Raw genomic sequence first — 13,673 nt, forward strand, 5'->3', positions numbered from 1 at the left:
AAGTGCCCGTGAGAACCCTTTGCAAATGTTTGCTTAGCTGGCCTTGTCAGCCTGTGCCATAAAACCACGGAAGCCTTCTTGCTGTCACCGTAGAAACCGGGCACAGTCCCTTGACCAAATTCCGTCACCTTGGTTTATATAACTCACCCCTGAATGCTCCATGGTCTCCAGGTGAAAGGCCGCCATTCATATACCGTATTTCTTTGATTCTAAGACACACATTCTTTTTCACCTTCTGCCTTCTCAAGTCAGACTGCTTCTCACAAGTGAGGTGATAAGAAAGCATCCCGGCACCGTTAATGGGCAGCATGTTTTTCCTTTCTTAGAGGGTGCGCAGGATAATGGTGCCCTTCCCGATCAGCAGCGCCTTAGATCTGATGAAATACGGTAGCCGTGCGTGGCTTCGGTTGAATGGTCCTCCTCGGCGGCGGGGCTTTCTGATTATTAACCAGCCTATGTAGAGCGCTCACTATGTGCTACGCCAGGGTGGGTCCAGGCTCCTGCACTTGCCATGTGTTCACTCATTCCTGTGTGTTCACTCAGCAAATATTTACTGACTACCTGCGGCACCGTGCTGTGCAAAGGATGGACCGCGCTGGGGCGTGGCATGGTAATGCTCACCCCACAGCTCCGCACAGTCTGCCCCGCACTCTCCAGCCTCCCGCATCGGCCTGAGGTCACTGGCAAGACACAAACCCTGCCCACAGGAAGGGGATCCTGTGCTCAGTCCCAATGCACATTCCCAAGGGAGAAGCTCATTGGTTCAGTGGAGTCACATGTTCTCCTCTAACCCAATCAACCGTGGCTGTGGGAGGGTGGGGCCACGTGGTACAGAAAGAGTTGGGCGGGGGGCGTCCTAAGCAGATGAGCAGACAGCTTAGGCTAAGGCCTCGCCGGGCCACTTCACCTCCCCCAACTTTCATTTCCTTGTCTGGTTTTCTCACAGCAAGTGTCTAAACCATTAGACCAACTTAAAGTAAAATTCAAGGCACCCACGGAGGACCCTCTGAACCTAATAATTCCACTTCCCACTTAGTGTCTGATTCTGGAAATTGCTTTCATAGGGCCCAAGACTTTTGTCTCTAATAGATGACAATTTAAATGCAAAAGCACTTAAATAGGCAAAACAACGGACAGGCTAATTCACACTAAAGTGTGGATGTCTGGTAGGAAAGCAGGGTTTTGCAGGGGGAAAGCTCAGAGCAATGGATGCTGAAGAAGGAGGCAGGTGTGTCATGGGGCTGGGAGCAGAGAACAGAACAGAGAAGGTGGGGGAACCACGGACAAGCTTCACCGGGTAAACATGCTGCCAACGCCAGGTGGGATGCACGTCATCGTTAAGTGCGTGCTAGAGGTGATCCGCCTGGCCTTTTCGATCCAGCCTGGCTGTGGCCGCCATTCCCGAGGGTCTGCCCATCGTCGTCACAGTTACGCTGGTCCTGGGAGTGCTGCGGATGGCCAGGAAGCGGGTCATTGTGAAGAAGCTGCCCATCGTGGAGACTTTAGGTGAGGGAATCCAGCTGGTTGGATTCTTCCAAATTGGACTGCATGGGCATTTTAGTGCCGTGATCATTCAACCTGGGTGTTTCCTAAGCCTGAGAGTTGGTGGGGACGACTTCTTGTTCCTATAAACTCTGGTGTCTTCTTGTGCCAGGTTGCTGCAATGTCATCTGTTCTGATAAGACGGGGACTCTGACTGCCAATGAAATGACTGTCACCCAACTTGTGACGTCGGACGGGCTCCACGCTGAGGTGAGCCCGTGTGAATTTATAAGGTTCAAGTCCAGGTTGTGCCCTGCCAGACCCCTTCCTTCCCAGAGAAAGCACATGGAGTCTTCCAGAGAACAGTAAGGAAGAAACAAATATGGGTTATTGGACAATCTCCTTGCTACAAATAGCAGTAAGGAACATGACTGATGGGAGGCAGCCACCCTCTGGTTGGCGGAGGATGCTGCACCCTTGTGTTGTCACGTTGTCCGTGTTTCCTGTCATATCACAGCCACAGAGTAATCGCAGCAGAGATTACTGCCAAGGCTACGATATTTGCTATCGGCTCTACAAGAAAGAGCTTGGGGCTTCCCTGGTGGCACAGTGGTTGAGAGTCTGCCTGCTAATGCAGGGGACACGGGTTCGAGCCCTGGTCTGGGAGGATCCCACATGCCGCGGAGCAACTAGGCCCGTGAGCCACAACTACTGAGCCTGCGCATCTGGAGCCTGTGCTCCACAACGAGAGGCCGTGATAGTGAGAGGCCCGCACACCGCGGTGAAGAGTGGCCCCCGCTTGCCACAACTAGAGAAAGCCCTGGCACAGAAACGAAGACCCAACACAGCAAAAATAAATTAATTAATTAATTAAAAAAAAAAAAGCTTGCCCGCCCCGGTTCTAGAATATAAGCACCCTTATATGCTCATACTTGGTTTTCATAACTGTAATTTTTACTGGCTGAAGAATGCCCTGTTGCAATTTACTGAAGCACAGCACTCGGTGAGGTATCTGATTAATACGTAATCCTGCAGGGGACATTTCATGCTTGGAGATGTGTTCGTGGTGGGACCATGTCCTGGGGAATGGGTCCCCAGAAAGGGACATGGGTCAAGCGGGGAAGCGTCTTTTTGCCTCCTGGGGACACCCCGTTTTTTGCCTTTGCCCTGTAGGTCAGTGGAGTTGGCTACAATGGCCAAGGGACTGTCTGTCTGGTACCCTCAAAGGAAGTCGTTATGCAGTTTTCCAACGTCTCAGTGGGGAAGTTAGTCGAGGTAAGCATCAGAAGTGCCACCGTGGAAGTAAACATGAATTTAAAACAGAGCTAATGGGGACTCTCTCCGCAAAGAGAGAGAGCAGTTGGACCAGCTGGTTCTCGGTGGTGACCGGGCCACGGCCCAGGGGTCAGGTTGTCACGGCGGCCCAGATACAGATGGAAATATGGGACGTAAGGGAAGAGCCGGGAGCACCTTCCTCCCCGCTTGCTGGCTGGACAGGGAAGGGGCTCCGTGAATGTCGGGAAACAAGCACAGGACGAACGCCGCCTGTTGTGACCATCAGTACTTGTGATGTGAGCCATACCTATCCTCGCAGGAGCTCACGTCCCCTCCCCATGGGAAGTCTGACCACCATCCCCTCCGCGCAGGTCCCACCTCCACGGTGACAATTAACAGAGCCCTGAGAGGGCTGCCCCATTATCTCAGTTGTGCAGATTGAGAAACGGGAGCTCGGGACTTCCCTGGCGGTCCAGTGGTTAAGACGCCGCGCTCCCAATGCAGGGGGCACAGGTTCGGTCCCTGGTTGGAGAACTAAGATACGGCATGCTGGCATGCACAGCGCCGGCCAAAAAAAAAAAAAAAAAACGGGGGGCTCAGAGAGGTAGCGTTGAGTGCCCAAGGTCCCCCAGTGAGTGGGAGGGAGCCGGGATTCACCCCCCTGCTCTTTTTGTCTATTTGTTTCTACTTCTCTTTTTTCAGTTATTATTTTAAATTGAGATGTAGGTCGCACACCACAGAATTCACCCTTTTAAAGTGTACAGTTCAGTGGGTTTTAGTATATTCACAAGGTTGTGCAGCCATCACCGCTGTCTAATTCCAGGACGCTTCGTCGCCCCAATCAGAAACCCCATCCCCATTAGCGGGCACTGGCCATCACCCCACACGCGTGACCCCCCGCCAGTCTGCCTGCCTTCCCACTGTAGTTCGTCATGACAGCTGTGTGACGACCAGCATTCAGCAGAGTCAGTAAATATTAATGGTGTGGATTTTGAAGATCGGGGACTGATGTATTTTGAAGAGTAAACTTGTCCCCTGGCCCCCATGCCAGCCCCAGCTCTGAAAATGGGTCCAGTGTTCAGGGCTGCACCTTTTCACGTGCCTCAGTAAGCTGGGGACCCCGGTGGGTGCAGCTCCAAATACTAACAGACGATCTTTGGAAACCTCTCCTTCCAGGCAGGCTGTGTCGCCAACAACGCCATCATCGGAAAGAACGCCATGATGGGGCAGCCCACGGAAGGCGCCTTGATGGCCCTGGCAATGAAGGTAGGAGGTCTGGGGCGTCTGCACGGGGCATTCTTTCACTCGGAGCTACACTGGCAGCACAATTCCAGGTCCTGTCTGAGTGAGGAAGTCCTCACATGGCCTTGTCCTCTTCTTAGAAGAACACCGGTCATACCGTCGTGGGCTCCCCCTAACCAGCTCATCTTAACTTCATTACACCTGCAAAGACCCTATTTCCAAATCAGATCCTGTTCGCAGGCACTGGGGAATTACACCTTCCATAAGTCTTTGAGGGACACAGTGCAACCCATGACACTCCCCTAAGGAGACTTTTTAGATGTTTTTTCCCTAATCACTCCCCCCATGAGATTTTTTTTTTTTTAAACAAATTCTTATTTATTTATTTGTTTGTTTATTTATATTTTTGTGGTATGCAGGCCTCTCACTGTTGTGGCCTCTCCCGTTGCAGAGCACAGACTCCAGACGCGCAGGCCCAGCGGCCATGGCTCACGGGCCCAGCCGCTCCACGGCATGTGGGATCTTCCCATACTGGGGCATGAACCCGTGTCCCCTGCATTGGCAGGCGGACTCTCAACCACTGCACCACCAGGGAAGCCCCCCATGAGATTTTAATACTGCAGATATTACAGAAAGACCCAAACGAACTTTTTTTGTCAGCCCAATAGTATGTATCTGTTCCTGTACTGTATGGGTATCTGTGCTTTATACACAAAAGGAGATTTTTTTCACCCCCTAAGAACCCATTTTCACCCCTTGGGGGGCGATGGGATGCATGGGTTAGGATTGGTTTACAACTGGGCAAACCAAGGCTCAGAGCTGTCAAGGAACTGGCCTGAAAGCCATCAAAGAGAGAGTGAATGTGAGGCCTGGCAGGGACCCCAGGTGGTGACCGCAGGCACCCCACTTCCCAGGGCTCCTTTTGCCGCCTCTTCAAGTCTGAAACATTCATCCTGGCAGAAACCCCACAGGTTCCAGCTAGAAGCTGTGGCAGAGGCCATCAGGCTGTGCCTCTGGGACAAGAGAAAAGAGATTGATTTCTTTTCGGGTGGGACGTTTGAAAGCAAATGGCTTTTCTCTGTGTGCTAAACGCTTGGGTTTCTCATCTGCCTGAGGTGGTTTGAATAATGAATAATTTAAATGCACTGAGCTTTGCCTAGAGATTGGTTTAGGATGACTCACTGAAAACGTCCCATTTTATTTTCCTAGATGGGCTTAAGTGATATTAAAGATTCATACATGCGAAAAAAAGAGATTCCATTCCGTTCAGAGCAGAAGTGGATGGCGGTTCAATGCAGCCCCAAGAATGAGGTGAGTGTGCCTCTCTGCCCCTTTCCAGCAAAGCAAAATGCAGACATCAGAAGAGTTTAAAGTTCCTGGCTACTTCTGTGAGCTTCCAAATATGTGAAAGTACAGTTGATGGCAATTACACCTTTGATTATCTTGGGCCCTCTTCTGAGATTGTCATCTGAATCTCTGGTTCTCAAAGTGGGGTCCCTGAACCCGCAGGAGCATCACCTTGGACTTTGTTTGAAATGCAGATTCTCAGGCTCTACCCCAGACCCACTGAATCAGAAATTCCAGGGCTGGGAGCTGGTCACCTGTGTCTGCTGGGGATTCTGATGCAAGTTCACGTGTGAGACTCACTGGCCTACAGTACAATGACTGAGTAATTACTACTGGCGTGACTGCATGTCCTACTGACGACACTGACCCCACTGCTACCTTAGGGTCCTTTTTTCGCATCCCTGTGCTGAGTTCTTTACACATATGAATCTCGTGTAACTGTCACAACGGGGGAACGAGCCTTCATCCTGAAGGGGGATCCAGGACACACACCCCGGCATCCACCATAGATGGTGTGGACAGTGAGCTCGCACGTGTGTGCACACGTAGGTTCTGGGCCACCAGGGGAACAGGTACCAAATTCTTACTGGCTGTGCCTGGGTGGGGATTCAGCCAACGTTTTTCCCCCACCTTTTTCTATTTAAATTTTCTGTAGCTCTTCAGATTTTCTGAAATGAAAAAACTTTTTTTTTTAAAGAGATTTTTATTGCCTTCTTTCTACCTTTTTCTCCAAACCTTCTGCTCTTTCTGGAATCTGTCACGTCTTGCCCATGCTGAGATTTCCCATCTCATTCACAGTGGCGGGTAGCTCGGCCAGCTTATCCCAGGTCTTTGCCATGAGTGGACAGGCATATAAATTCCGGGTGCTTAAGAGGGGTTTTGGGTTTTTTTTTAATGTTTTAATACCTTCAAATCTTATTTCCCCCCCAAAGGCAATGGTAATATATTTTCATTGAAAATAATTATAGAAATGTAACTTCAAAAATGGAAGCTCACGACAATCCTGCCCCTCTTTTCTCCCTACCCACTCCCCACCCATGCTAACACCCCTTAGCAGTCAGAGATAGAGTGTTCCAGATTCTAAACGTGCACATGCAGCATGGGGGGTGGTAGTTTCAAAAGAAGGTCATGCCGTAAACAGTGTGTGTAATTTGCTCTTTTCCCTTAAATGCTGTCTTGGACAGCTTCCCGTGTCAGTTGGCACAAGCTCATTCGCTGCCCACTGCAAGCAGGAAGGCGCTGTGCTCGTGCCGGGGTTACAGTGTGACCCACACTGACAAGGCACCTGGCGCTTACGGTCTCGGAGAGACGGAGCTTAACAAATGCACAGGAAGTGGGTCAGCTGCTCATTTGGGTTCATTCTTATGGGCCAAGTTCATGGTGCCTGCCTTGCTTGGAAGTCTCCCTGAAATAGACATCTAGTGGTCAGTCACACACTTAAAGGCACAGCACTGGCTGGGATATGACCAGTTCGTGAAACGTGCGGATGCTCTGCGTGACATCAACCAGGGAGCCCGATGTAGGGCAGGGCCTGGTTTGGGTCAGAGATCGGCCTCACCCTTCTCTGGGCTGCAAGGTATTCCATCGCGTGGATTTCCTGTAACTTCTCTAACCTGTCCTGTATCGGTGAACAATGACGGTCCGGGATAAATAACCCTGCCGTGAACATCTCTTTGTGGATGAGGTGACGGTCACCAAGAGCTGAAGCAGCCAGTGTCAGGCGATTTTTCTCCTTTTGTCTTTTCCAAGGAGCAGGAAGACATCTACTTCATGAAGGGGGCCTTCGAGGAAGTGATTCGTTACTGTACCATGTACAACCATGGGGGTATCCCCCTGCCGCTGACGCCCCAGCAGCGAGCCTTCTGCCAGCAGGAGGAGAAGAGAATGGGGTCGCTCGGCCTGCGGGGTCAGTGCCTGTGGTCCCAGCCCCAAGCTCTAAGTTTGCACATAACACTGACTTCTCAAGTGTATTAACGCAGGGTCCCGAGTCAACGCAGTGATGATCAGAGTGGTGTCAGGCAGGATGCTAATGCAAGCAAAGCCAGGGTGGGCTCTCTTGGGCAGATGCAAGATAGGGAGACCCCCACCCATCTCAGCCGCCAGATGATACCCGTTATCCCAGACGCAGCTCACGTGTGCAAGAAGAGGTTCTGAGTTTTCTAAGACAGGTGAACAGGCCGCCCCTGAAACAATGATTTTCCCGATTGGTCGTCTTGCTCACGGCTCGCTGTCAGGAAAACCCAAAGCTCTTGTAAATTAATAGACATTTCATTCCTTGGCCATTTCCAATTTTCTGCACCAGGGCCGACGCCTTCCCCGATGGGCTGAACATTAAATCTCATGTTTCCCATAGTGTCATATGTCAGCCTGTCGGTTTTCAGAGAAAATGTCTAAAAACACTCTGGAACACGTGTATTCCCTCAGGGGAAAGTGAGAAGCGTTGGCTTGCTGTATTGGTTTCAGTTGCCCTAGTTTTCCCCTTCAGGGGACAGTAATTATAAACTGACAAGCCTAGAAGGTGAGGACATGTCAGGACAGAGCTGAGCTTAGCTGAGCAGGGCAGGGAGGGTTGCTTTGAGAAAGGGGGAAATGGTACCCGCATCGCTGGCACACCCCCCTGCATCACTGGTACAGTGTCATGACTGAGGGGTCACAGCTGGAACTTGCTGGCCTATCTCCCCTCCCATATCAGTAAGGTGACAAAGTAAGGTCCGTTCTCACACCACCCCCTCAGAGCACCTGTCCCCAAGAGCCGGGCCTGGCTTCTGTGCCACTGAAACAGAGTCCTCTGACCCGTGTTGCCTCCTGCACATTTTTCTTGACCTCGGTAGCTGTTGCCCCGAGTCTGCTGGCAATGACAGATAGGCAGGCCGTCAGAAATGCGCCCGTATGCGCCAGCCCACAGGTGTTCTCGTGGCCACTCCCCTTGTGGACTGCACCACCTGTGCACAGAGGCCCGTCTCCTGCTGGGCAAGTTGCTGCTTGCCCTGCTCTCCATCGTGGGTGAGCCGTCAACAGCCGCTGCCCTGCACGGGCCTGACGACCACCGGAAAGATCGTCCCTTCCCTTTGTGGTCCAGGGACTTAGTGCCCAAGCCCCTCGCGGACAGAAGAGGGTCTGGGACACGGTGGGGCTGGGCTGACTGGAGACGAAAATCTTCTGAACCTTCTGTGGGTCTTGCTCTGTCTGCAGTGCTGGCCCTGGCTTCTGGGCCCGAGCTGGGGAAGCTGACGTTCCTGGGTCTCATAGGAATCATCGACCCTCCGAGGGCTGGCGTGGAGGAAGCGGTCCACGTTCTCTCTGATTCGGGCTTGTCTGTGAAAATGATAACGGGAGATGCTCTGGAGACGGCCTTGGCGATAGGTAACCAGGGAATGGGGTGGAGGGTGAGTGCTACCAGTGCTTACTCCTCGAGGGACCTGGTCAGGAGAGCTCACACCTTCCTTCCACGTGCTTGGAAGAGATTCTGAGGTTCGAGGACCAGCATCCCACCTTCCGAGTGGGTGTTTGTCTCTAAAATGTTGGCAGGTTCTCCTAAAGAGGAAAAGACCTCGTGTGCACCGAGAACATTCTCTGTCCTGGGGGCCTTCCACCCACGATCTCACCTCATCTCCACAGGCAGCATCATTGCCTGTGCACACTTCCAGTCTGGCTTCTGCCAGTAGCGGTGTGCCCTTGGCAAACCATTGAGCCACTCTGACCCTCAGGCTTTTCATCAGCAGAGGGCTAGCAACCTTCCTCCTCCTACTCTTTTTATTACTGTTAGCAGGGTTGTCACACCTTGGGTTTCTTCCCTGTCTGTCTTGAGGCAGCCTGGCACCATGGAAAGATCACAGACTCTGGAATAAGACAGAAAGAACCATGTCAGGTCCAGTATTAGCACTTACTAGCCCTATGACCTTGGGAAAGTCACCGCTCTCCGTTTCCTCATCTTTAGAGTGGGGATAAGGCCTTTGTTGCCAGTTCATTCTGTGGATGGAATTAAGGTCAGATACCATAGCAGGTGCTCTCTAATTGGGGCCACCGTGGTTTTGTTTTTCCCTGTGGCCAAGGCGGGGCCTGATGTCAGGTAGGTGGTGTGAGGGGCACGTGCAGGGACCACAGGCTCAGGCCCTCATAAGGGACTGTCCACACCCTGCAGGAAGAAACATCGGCCTGTGCAACGGGAAGCTGAGCGCCATGTCCGGGGAAGAGGTGGAAAGCGCCGAGCAGGGCGAGCTGGCCAAGCGCGTCGGGAAGGTGGGGTCCTCCCGAGGCTCGCCGCCGAGGGGCGTGGGGTGAAGGTGCCACCTCCTCAGTCACTGATGCTTGGCCCTCTCCCGTCTCCGTATCCAGGTGTCTGTCTTCTTCAGGACCAGCCCAAAGCACAAACTCAAAATCATCAAGGTCAGTTGTGTGCCTCTCTGGTCCCTCAGGGCACAGCCCAGGGCGGTGGCGGCTCTGCTCACAAGGTGGTCCAGGGCCCAGCGGTGGCCGCCTCCTCTGCACTGGCCTCTGGGGAGGGGAGAACTGGGGGCCCCGTGCCACGTATACCAAAAGCGGGGAGCGGGAATTGGGTGGCGCAAAGGGAGAAACGCAGAGCCCAGTCTTCGTTAGTCAGGTGCTCCTTGGTGTATTCCTGTTATTTAACTCCAGGCCTTAGTTTCCTCATCTGTAAAATGGGGATAATGTGAATGACAGAATGACACCAGCTAATTCACAAGGCAGGAGAGGGTGAAACGAAGCCAGGGGACTTACCTGGCTGTCCAGTGGTTAAGGCTCACGCTTCCAGTGTAGCAGGTGCAGGTTCAATCCCTGGTCAGGGAACTACGATCCCACATGCTGCATGGCGCGGCCAAAAAAAAAAAAAAAAGAAAGAAACGAAGCAGGGCCTGTGAAGCCCTTGGCAGCTGCCTGGCCCAGCGCAGGTGCCTTCTGATGGTGCATCAAAAACGAAAGGACTAGAACGAGAGACTCCTGCGTTTTCCCGCACACGGATGCTTTGAAAAGTTGCTCTTTAACACGTGTGTTTTTCCTTTTGTGTCATTTTGGGGTTTTTTAGTTCTGCAGAGTGAATCTCTGTGCCAGTCATTCCTCAAAGAGAATATTAATACTTACTGGGTACCACATGGATTCAGGGGACGAGTTGATTATTATTTGTTAATGGTTGTTGACTGAAAAGCACACCGTGAGAGCTGCGAGTTAAGTTTTATTGGGGGCAAACTGAGGACTACAGCTGGGGAGACAGCGTCTCAGCTCTGAGGGGCCGCTCCGAAGAGGTAGGGGGTGGGGCATGTATGTGACTTTAGTGAAGGGGGTACCAGCAGTCATGCACACGTTTTGGCAGAAGGCTGCTCCTGGCCACGAGGAGCTGACATCTCTGTTAGTGATTTTAGTGCTTTTCTAGATACGAAAAGTTGTAAGAATCTGGGTGCATAAAATCTGCTCCTGGAAACAGCCAACCATCTGAAGGCTTGTTCTGGCAGTTCTCCCCTCATTCCCGATCTCCACCCTTAACTCCTTTCAGGGGCTGTAGAAGGTCAGCGGCTGCAGTGGCCAGTGACTTCATCCTTATAGAACCAGACGGCAAGCGAGTTTTTAGTTGGCGTGGTGACGGATAACACATTCACGCCTTCGCTCTGGGCCGGGCACTGTCCCCTCTGTGTTCTTAGTTTAGGGCTCACAACAGCCCTGATAAGGAGGGACCGTGCTCCCACTTTGCAGATGGAGAAGCTGAGGTTAGGTTCAGGGCTTGCCCCGTGCCCACAGCTCGTATGGGGGGAACTGGGATTCAGACCCGGGCCAGCTGACCCCAGTGCCCTCTAGAGAGGGGCCTTTGCCGTGGACCACTCAGTGTGAGAGGCGGGGCAGGAGGAGGGAAGGATCTGGAAGGCAGGTCCTCAGGCTGCAGGCCTCCACTGGCCTCCTCTTTCCAAAGGCTTTGCAGGAGTCGGGGGCGATCGTGGCCATGACGGGGGACGGGGTGAATGACGCGGTCGCCCTGAAGTCGGCGGACATCGGGATTGCCATGGGGCAGACAGGGACGGACGTCAGCAAGGAGGCCGCCAACATGATCCTGGTGGACGATGACTTCTCAGCCATCATGTAAGCTGCTCTTTAGGTGTTTCTTCAGTGGCAAAAATGCCTGGGGTGGCAGCCCCCTCCTCTGCTGTGGTGGGTATACACGGTGTCCCCAGGCCCACCGCCCCCCTCACGGAAAGCAGGGCCACGGGGGCCCCTTCTCCTTGGTGGATCACCGAGGGGCAGGAGGCACTTCGGGAGCCTTGGGTGAGGGCTGGGGTCCCAGGGCTCAGACGAGAGGATGGTCTACAGTCTTTGGACAGAAGGGCGATCGTGGCCTGGGGACCACTCCCCAGCGGCTGAAGCCACCTGTTAGGACATCGGCATCCTCTACTGGTGATTCCCCGAGAACGCCAGCAAGGAGAAACGTGACCTCTGGTGACACCGTCGCTTCCTTTAGCCGGTGACGGAGCTGGCTGACCCTTCTCTCCCGGCCGTCTTTGTGAATAAATGCTTTCTCCTCTCTTGCAGGAATGCGGTGGAGGAAGGCAAGGGGATTTTTCATAACATCAAGAACTTTGTCCGATTTCAGCTGAGCACGTAAGTCGAGGCCGGCATCCCCGCCGTGTGCCAGGTCTGGGAGCAGCTGGTGACAGTGCCCTGTGTGTGCCCTGCAGGAGCATCTCGGCCTTGAGCCTCATCACACTGTCCACCGTGTGCAACCTGCCCAGCCCCCTCAATGCCATGCAGATCCTGTGGATCAACATCATCATGGACGGGCCGCCGGCGCAGAGGTAAGGCAGTGGGGAGCGTGCAGGGGAGACGGCAAGGGGATGCACCAGGCGCAGGAGGAGGCCTCTGGTGGGCGGGCAGGGGGACGACGAACTTTCTGCTCCTCTGCCTGGAATGCTCTCTCTGAGCTACCTGCATGGCTCGAGTCCTCTCTTCATTTGGGTCACTGCCTCCAAGAAGTCCTCCCTGATTTCTCTAGCAGCTTTCTCCCTCCCAGTCACCCTACCCCGCTTTATTTTTGCCCAGAGGGGAACATATTTCCTTGTTTATCTGATCATAATCCATCTCCCCTTTGGGATGTCAGCTTCCTGGGGGCAAGGTTTTTTTGTTCCCTGCAGGATCCCTGACTCCTACAGTGGTGCCCGGCACACACTAGGTGCTCAGGACGTTATTGGCTGGATGAATGAGGAGGGAACGTGAGGCTAACGGAATGAATGATGCAGGAGGAAGGATGGGCCCTGGAGGCAGGGAGGCCGGTGTGAGCGAGCGAGGCACTTCCCTGTGTCTGAGCACAAGGCGGGTGTTGCTCTCGGTGCAGCTGAATTGTTGGTTATTAATCTAATCACCACCGGTGACGGCTTTGCTCCCCGCCACGCCCAGCGAGAGGGCACCTCTTATATGTGCTCTCCCCGGGAATGGGGCCGCGAGCAAAGCCGGACCCCAGCCGTATCTGCCCAGCGTGGGCGACCCCCAGCCTGCTCCCTCCTTGGTGCCCCACACCATCCACTGCGGGCCCAGCCCCGATCCCGCTGCCTTGGAGTTGGCTGAAGGCAGGTCCCCTCAGTTGCTGGGGGGCTCTTTAGTGGGCAGGGCCTGGATCCCATTTCTCCAGGCCAGCTGGGATGAGGCCAGGCCCGAGCTGGGGGTGGGGGTCTCTGAGGTGGCGGGGAACGACCGGGCACCATTCAGGACCACGTGGTCGGCCACAGGCATGGTCTTCTGTCACCGCACTCGTGGCTGGGGATGCGGGAGGGCGGTGGAGCTGCTGGGCTGTTGGTGGGGTCCAGGCTGTGGCAGCGGAGCAGAGGACGTGAGGCAGGAGGGGCCGGGGACAACCTGGAGGCACTGCCCGCGCCCATCCAGGCCTTCGATGTGGACCCTTGTGCGTCACTTCGCCGGGTGGCCTCGCGCATTCAACCACTGCACGTCTTTTCAGTGGTTTATTTCAAAGCGTCTGGTTTTGTTCCGAGCAGCTTGGGGGTAGAGCCGGTCGACAGGGACACCCTCAGGCAGCCGCCACGGCACATCAAGGACGTGATACTCGGCAGAGCCCTCATCCTGAAGATCCTCCTGTCGGCTGCCACCATCATCAGCGGGACCCTCTTCATCTTCTGGAAAGAGGTGGGGGAGTCCTCATGGGCTTGGCCAGCGGGTCTGTGCGGTGGCAGACGCGGGGCAGGGGTGTGGTCCCAGCCCCCAGGGGCGCAGGCGCCGTGGCTGGGGGAGACAAACACACGTGCAGGGCAGAGGGCAGCAGAGGGCGGGGAGGGACTGCGAGCCAACGCTGCAGAGGTGGGACCGGGCGGAAGGGACGT

General features: G+C 54.1%; 1 protein-coding gene across 1 annotated transcript in view; it reads left to right on the top strand.

Moving 5' to 3' along the window:
• The window catches only part of ATP2C2 (ATPase secretory pathway Ca2+ transporting 2), an 82,011-nt gene that overhangs the window by 64,410 nt on the left and 3,928 nt on the right, over nt 1-13,673 (top strand). Inside the window, exons 12-24 of the mRNA XM_060083249.1 lie at nt 1,382-1,506; nt 1,655-1,752; nt 2,656-2,757; nt 3,934-4,023; nt 5,209-5,310; nt 7,096-7,252; nt 8,539-8,709; nt 9,488-9,585; nt 9,682-9,732; nt 11,264-11,430; nt 11,878-11,946; nt 12,024-12,140; nt 13,332-13,479. Coding sequence (XP_059939232.1) covers nt 1,382-1,506; nt 1,655-1,752; nt 2,656-2,757; nt 3,934-4,023; nt 5,209-5,310; nt 7,096-7,252; nt 8,539-8,709; nt 9,488-9,585; nt 9,682-9,732; nt 11,264-11,430; nt 11,878-11,946; nt 12,024-12,140; nt 13,332-13,479 — 1,495 coding nt within the window. The remainder of the gene's footprint in view (nt 1-1,381; nt 1,507-1,654; nt 1,753-2,655; nt 2,758-3,933; nt 4,024-5,208; nt 5,311-7,095; nt 7,253-8,538; nt 8,710-9,487; nt 9,586-9,681; nt 9,733-11,263; nt 11,431-11,877; nt 11,947-12,023; nt 12,141-13,331; nt 13,480-13,673) is intronic.

Source organism: Mesoplodon densirostris, chromosome 19, assembly GCF_025265405.1.
Source record: "Mesoplodon densirostris isolate mMesDen1 chromosome 19, mMesDen1 primary haplotype, whole genome shotgun sequence".
Lineage (NCBI taxonomy): Eukaryota > Metazoa > Chordata > Mammalia > Artiodactyla > Ziphiidae > Mesoplodon > Mesoplodon densirostris.